The sequence below is a fragment of the Palaemon carinicauda genome, chromosome 33 (assembly GCF_036898095.1).
Source record: "Palaemon carinicauda isolate YSFRI2023 chromosome 33, ASM3689809v2, whole genome shotgun sequence".
Lineage (NCBI taxonomy): Eukaryota > Metazoa > Arthropoda > Malacostraca > Decapoda > Palaemonidae > Palaemon > Palaemon carinicauda.
In genome coordinates, this window is record NC_090757.1 from 17,430,929 (window position 1) to 17,438,496 (window position 7,568).

General features: G+C 41.5%; 2 protein-coding genes across 2 annotated transcripts; one reads left to right on the forward strand and one right to left on the reverse strand.

The window, feature by feature from the left end:
• Positions 1-1,091: 1,091 nt before the first annotated feature.
• On the reverse strand, positions 1,092-2,830 carry LOC137626106 (fap1 adhesin-like). Its single transcript, XM_068357183.1, has 6 exons — positions 2,435-2,830; positions 2,098-2,337; positions 1,805-1,906; positions 1,524-1,667; positions 1,236-1,427; positions 1,092-1,139 (listed from the first exon to the last, which is right to left on the reverse strand). The coding sequence occupies exons 1-6, from the start codon at positions 2,828-2,830 to the stop codon at positions 1,092-1,094; spliced, it is 1,122 nt and encodes a 373-aa protein (XP_068213284.1).
• A 944-nt stretch (positions 2,831-3,774) lies between these two features.
• Positions 3,775-4,656, forward strand: LOC137626107 (uncharacterized). The gene has a single exon (XM_068357184.1). The coding sequence runs from the start codon at positions 3,775-3,777 to the stop codon at positions 4,654-4,656; it is 882 nt and encodes a 293-aa protein (XP_068213285.1).
• The last annotated feature ends 2,912 nt before the right edge of the window (positions 4,657-7,568 follow it).

The window sequence follows — 7,568 nt, forward strand, 5'->3', positions numbered from 1 at the left end:
ATGGATTCAAGAATAGCATATGATACAGCACTCCAAACCTGTTCGGACATGGCTCCAAGAATAGCAGACGATACAGCACTCCGAACCTCTTCGGAAATGGATCCAAGAATAGTAGACGACACAGCACTCCAAACCTGTTCAGACATCGATCCAAGAAAAGTACACAATACTGCACTCCAAACCTGTTCGAACATGGATCCAAGAATAGCAGACAATGCCGCACTCCAAACCTGTTCGGACATGGATCCAAGAATAGTAGACGATACTATACACCAAACCTGTTCAGAAATGTATCCAAGAATAGCAGATGATACCGCACTCCAAACCTATTCGGTCATGGATCCAAGAATAGCAGACTATACCACACTCAAACCCGTTTGGAAAAGTTTCCAAGAATAGCAGATGATTCAGCACTCCAAGCCGTTCGGAAATGGATCCAAGAGTAGCAAACGATACAGCACTCCAAACCTGTTTGGACATGGATCCAAGAATAGCAGACGATACAGCACTCCAAACCTGTTCGGACATGGATCCAAGTATAGCAGACGATACAGCACTCCAAACCTGTTCGGACATGGATCCAAGAATAGCAGACGATACAGCACTCCAAACCTGTTCGGACATGGATCCAAGAATAGCAGACGATTCAGCACTCCAAAGCTGTTCGGACATGGATCCAAGAATAGCAGACCATACAGCACTCCAAACCTGTTTGGACATTGATCCAAGAATAGTAGACGATACTGCACTCCAAACCTGTTCGTACATGGATCCAAGAATAGCAGACAAATCCGCAATCCAAACCTGTTCGGACATGGTTCCAAGAATAGTAGACGACACTGCACTGCAAACATCTTCGAACATGTATCCAAGAATAGTAGACGATACAGCACTCCAAAGCTGTTCGGAAATGGATCCAAGAATAGCAGACGACACCGCACTCCAAAGCTGTTCGGAAAAGGATCCAAGAATAGCAGACGACACCGCACTCGAAACATATTCGGACATGGATCCAGGAATAGCAGACTATACCGCACTCCAAACCGTTTGGAAATGGATCCAAGAATAGCAGATGATACTGCACTCCAAACTTATTCTGACATGGATCCAAGAATAGCAGACGATACAGCACTCCAAATCTGTTCGGAAATGGATCCAAGAATAGCATACTATACAGCACTCCAAACTTGTTCGGACATGGATCCAAGAATAGCATACTATACAGCATTCCAAACCTGTTCGGACATGGATCCAAGAATAGCAGACGATACAGCACTCCAAACCTGTTCGTACATGGATCCAAGTATAGCAGATGATACAGCACTCCAAACCTGTTCGGACATGGATCCAAGAATAGCAGATGATACAGCACTCCAAACCTGTTCGGACATGGATCCAAGAATAGCAGATGATACAGCACTCCAAACCTGTTCGGAAAAGGATCCAAGAATAGCAGACCATACAGCACTCCAAACCTGTTTGGACATTGATCCAAGAATAGTAGACGATACTGCACTCCAAACCTGTTCGTACATGGATCCAAGAATAGTAGACGATACAGCACTCCAAAGCTGTTCGGACATGGATCCAAGAATAGCAGATGATACAGCACTCCAAACCTGTTCGGACATGGATCCAAGAATAGCAGATGATACAGCACTCCAAACCTGTTCGGAAATGGATCCAAGAATAGCAGACCATATAGCACTCCAAACCTGTTTGGACATTGATCCAAGAATAGCAGACGACACCGCACTCCAAACATATTCGGACATGGATCCAAGAATAGCAGACTATACCGCACTCCAAACCGTTTGGCAATGGATCCAAGAATAGCAGACGATACTGCATTCCAAACTTTTTCGGACATGGATCCAAGAATAGCAGACGATACAGCACTCCAAACCTGTTCGGAAATGGATCCAAGAATAGCAGACCATACAGCACTCCAAACCTGTTTGGACATTGATCCAAGAATAGCAGACGACACCGCACTCCAAACATATTCGGACATGGATCCAAGAATAGCAGACTATACCGCACTCCAAACCGTTTGGAAATGGATCCAAGAATAGTAGACGATACTGCACTCCAAACCTGTTCGTACATGGATCCAAGAATAGTAGACGATACAGCACTCCAAAGCTGTTCGGACATGGATCCAAGAATAGCAGATGATACAGCACTCCAAAGCTGTTCGGACATGGATCCAAATATAGCAGACAATACAGCACTCCAAACCTGTTCGGACATGGATCCAAGAATAGTAGACGATACAGCACTCCAAACCTGTTCGGACATGGATCCAAGAATAGTAGACGATACTGTACTCCAAACCTGTTCGTACATGGATCCAAGAATAGCAGACGATACAGCACTCCAAACCTGTTTAAGACATTGATCCAAGAATAGTAGACGATACTGTACTCCAAACCTGTTCGTACATGGATCCAAGAATAGCAGACGATACAGCACTCCAAAGCTGTTCGGACATGGATCCAAGAATAGCAGACAATACAGCACTCCAAACCTGTTCGGACATGGATCCAAGAATAGTAGACGATACAGCACTCCAAACCTGTTCGGACATGGATCCAAGAATAGTAGTCGATACAGCACTCCAAAGCTGTTCGGACATGGATCCAAGAATAGCAGACGATACAGCACTCCAAACCTGTTCGGACATGGATCCAAGTATAGCAGATGATACAGCACTCCAAACCTGTTCGGACATGGATCCAAGAATAGCAGACGATACAGCACTCCAAACCTGTTCGGAAATGGATCCGAGTATAGCAGACGATACAGCACTCCAAACCTGTTCGGACATGGATCCAAGAATGATACAGCACTCCAAAGCTGTTCGGAAATGGATCAGAGTATAGCAGATGATACAGCACTACAAAGCTGTTCGGACATGGATCCGAGAATAGCAGACCATACAGCACTCCAAAGCTGTTCGGACATGGATCCGAGAATAGCAGACCATACAGCACTCCAAACCTGTTCGGACATGGATCCAAGAATAGCAGACGATACAGCACTCCAAACCTGTTCGGACATGGATCCAAGTATAGCAGACCATACAGCACTCCAAACCTGTTCGGACATGGATCCAAGAATAGCAGACCATACAGCACTCCAAAGCTGTTCGGACATGGATCCGAGAATAGCAGACCATACAGCACTCCAAAGCTGTTCGGACATGGATCCAAGAATAGCAGACGATACAGCACTCCAAACCTGTTCGGACATGGATCCAAGTATAGCAGACCATACAGCACTCCAAACCTGTTCGGACATGGATCCAAGTATAGCAGACCATACAGCACTCCAAACCTGTTCGGATATTGATCCAAGAATAGCAGACGACACCGCACTCCAAACATATTCGGACATTGATCCAAGAATAGCAGACGACACCGCACTCCAAACATATTCGGACATGGATCCAAGAATAGCAGACGATACTGTATTCCAAACTTGTTCTGACATGGATCCAAGAATAGCAGACGATACAGCACTCCAAACCTGTTCGGAAATGGATCCAAGAATAGCAGATGATACAGCACTCCAAACCTGTTCGGACATGGATCCAAGAATAGCAGACGATACAGCACTCCAAACCTGTTCGGAAATGGATCCGAGTATAGCAGACGATACAGCACTCCAAACCTGTTCGGACATGGATCCAAGAATGATACAGCACTCCAAAGCTGTTCGGAAATGGATCAGAGTATAGCAGATGATACAGCACTACAAAGCTGTTCGGACATGGATCCGAGAATAGCAGACCATACAGCACTCCAAAGCTGTTCGGACATGGATCCGAGAATAGCAGACCATACAGCACTCCAAACCTGTTCGGACATGGATCCAAGAATAGTAGACGATACAGCACTCCAAACCTGTTCGGACATGGATCCAAGTATAGCAGACCATACAGCACTCCAAACCTGTTCGGACATGGATCCAAGAATAGCAGACCATACAGCACTCCAAAGCTGTTCGGACATGGATCCGAGAATAGCAGACCATACAGCACTCCAAAGCTGTTCGGACATGGATCCAAGAATAGCAGACGATACAGCACTCCAAACCTGTTCGGACATGGATCCAAGTATAGCAGACCATACAGCACTCCAAACCTGTTCGGACATGGATCCAAGTATAGCAGACCATACAGCACTCCAAACCTGTTCGGACATTGATCCAAGAATAGCAGACGACACCGCACTCCAAACATATTCGGACATTGATCCAAGAATAGCAGACGACACCGCACTCCAAACATATTCGGACATGGATCCAAGAATAGCAGACGATACTGTATTCCAAACTTGTTCTGACATGGATCCAAGAATAGCAGACGATACAGCACTCCAAACCTGTTCGGAAATGGATCCAAGAATAGCATACTATACAGCACTCCAAACTTGTTCGGACATGGATCCAAGAATAGCATACTATACAGCATTCCAAACCTGTTCGGATATGGATCCAAGAATAGCAGACGATACAGCATTCCAAACCTGTTCGGAAATGGATCCAAGAATACCAGACGATACAGCACTCCAAACCGGTTCGGAAATGGATCCAAGAATAGCAGACGACACCGCATTCCAAAGAGTAGAACAATGGTTATGTAAGATGTGATGATGTTGAGCAGGTAGACTTTTAGGATTATGAGGTTGTAGACACTTCAAGAAACTATCGACCTTGAGGGGCCTCGAACTCTCGTCCAGCAGATAGACAAGGAGGATCGTTTTCAATACGTTGATGATATCTAATAATTTTGGGGGGCTTAGGCCACGTCGTCCTGATGGAAATTCCTTCATTAGTAGCTTCCTGTTATATGTGACTACAGTGATCTAATAATTTCATTCGTTTCAAATGTTTGATTCTCAGAACTTCGTTGTCATAATTATTTACGAGCGTTCATTGTTTTAATGTAAATGTTCGTTCATGTAACTTACACTTTTGCCTTATTTTCAAGAATTGAGAAATAGAATTTATTAACGTATTGTTTTGTTAAAACGAAAACTGTTATTCACTCTACCATGGAGAAGAGAGGTTGTTTACTAAACAAGATATTAGAGAAATTAAATATATAGTTATAAAGAATATGTATATTTCGGCACGGATTGATAATTGACATTAGGTGATTAGCTGACAGGACGTAATGTCAAATGCGTGTATAGCCACGAGGTTATAGTAATGAACAGCTTTTTGACTTGTTATTTGGTAAAAGAATGAGTGTTGTTGAAGTGTATAGCTATTTAGGAGTGAATGGGCCTTTCACGGGTGTAAGTAGGCTAAGGGATAATATTTCCAAGAAAGGTGTTGTGTCACCTCTTTAAGAGAGTTAGAAGCTAAGAGCTCCTAGGTATTGTGATGAAGCGTCTCTATATTCAAGGGAAGAATTTTAAGGAATCAAAGCAAGTGGAGAAAGGAAGGAGACGAAAGGTTGCATCAAAGTAGTCCATTAAAAATGATAATGATTTTTTTATAATTCCACTACTAATAATCATTTTAATGATTTTAGTGATGATAATAATTTTAATAACTTTGATTATAATAACGATTGTGGAGATGATGATGATGATGATATGAAAGTCTCCTTATATTCTTTTATCGATCTTGTAATTTAACAAGTTAACCGAAGCCATTGTATTTTCTCTAGTACATTGATATTTTTACAAATTATCTATGGAAGCACCCCTCCCCCCTTTAAATATGTATGAAAAACACGCCCTAACTCTTACAGTCTCCTTACATTCTTTTATCGATCTTGTAATTTAACAAGTTAACTGAAGCCATTCTATTTGCTCTAGTACATTGATATTTTTACTAATTATCTATGGAACCAAACTCCCCCCCCCCCCTTTAAATATGTATAAAAAAAACACGCCCTAACTCTTACAGCACTTCTGGCCAAATAGTGATAGTCCCCCATCAACAATATTGAAAACGATAGAAAGGACGATCATTCTGATCAGGTGAAATAAAAAAAAAACTCGGAACCGGTGATGTGTAGCTGCCAATTTAGCTTAATAGGATCAGTCCGGAGCTATGCCTATAGCTTGGAGCGGCCTGGCTCCGAGCTGCCTTTTCCGATAACATATTGTAATAACAGTCGGTGCATATAATTGCAGCAGATATATGTATTGGACCGATTTATTTGATTAATACGACGAATTCAGTAAATTGAATCGAGAGTTTCATTGTTCCCAAGCAGCTACGGCGATAAGATTACTAACTATCGATTGTTTTCAATTGTTCAACTATCGTTGTGCAACAACAGCTATATCATTTATGAATATCAGAATAGACTTGATATTGGCATCGATTCATATTTTTTATAGATTTGTATTCTAAGCAAATTCAGATGGTGATGTTCTTGCATAATTATACAAGTATAGAGAAATATACAGTACATATCATATATCATCCACCTAAATATACTGAATTGTAAATCAACTTCCTTCAACTTGCACATATTTTTGATAGACTCAATTCCTTTCTAAGTTATCTACTTTATACGTTTTTTTTTTTTCACTTTTCAATATTAATTACTTATCAAATAGAAATCCATTTCTTTTAGCGATGCATATTTGCACCGACTCGCGGCGGTGCCCTTTTAGCTCGGAAAAGTTTCCGGATCGCTGATTGGTTGGACAAGATAATTCTAACCAATCAGCGATCCGGAAACTTTTCCGAGCTAAAAGGGCACCGCCGCGAGTCGGTGCAAATATGCATCGCTAAAAGAAATGGACTATAGATTCTATTTGATAAGTAATTAGTATTGAAAAGTGAAAAAAAAAAAAACGTGTAAAGTAGATAACTTAGAAAGGAATTGAGTCTATCAAAAATACTTTATCTACTATACACGTTTTTTTTTCACTTTTCAATACTAATTACTTATCAAATAGAAACTAGTTTACTTTCAAATTAATCCCACAGGGCTCTTAGAAGATTGCCTTCATGTCTGCTTATGCAAATAATGAAAAGTAACAACTTGCGCATGACTGTGAGCGTTCCAATATCCCTCAGTTCACGAGGTGTAATTACCAATCTATTACACGAGCAATTCAGGGGAGTTACCTGCCTGAATCCTCGATCATTTTGGTGAATATTGATGTAAGACAAAGGGGAGGGAAGATGATTGCTCTTGAGAAAATTTATATGATATAGGGTCGGTCTCTTTTCATCCTGAGATGCTGTATAGAAATTAATGAATAACATTAAAGAAAATCCGCCCATGAATAGCTGAGGCAATGGAGTGGCAATGACCTAAAAGTATACTGCCACAGAGAGACTAATATATCCACATGATCAGCGCCCAAGCCCCCTCTCCACAGGGGAGTTACCTTCCCGAATCCTCGATCATTTTGGTGAATATTGATGTAAGACAAAGGGGAGGGAAGATGATTGCTCTTGAGAAAATTTATATGATATAGGGTCGGTCTCTTTTCATCCTGAGATGCTGTATAGAAATTAATGAATAACATTAAAGAAAATCCGCCCATGAATAGCTGAGGCAATGGAGAGTGGGAATGACCTAAAAA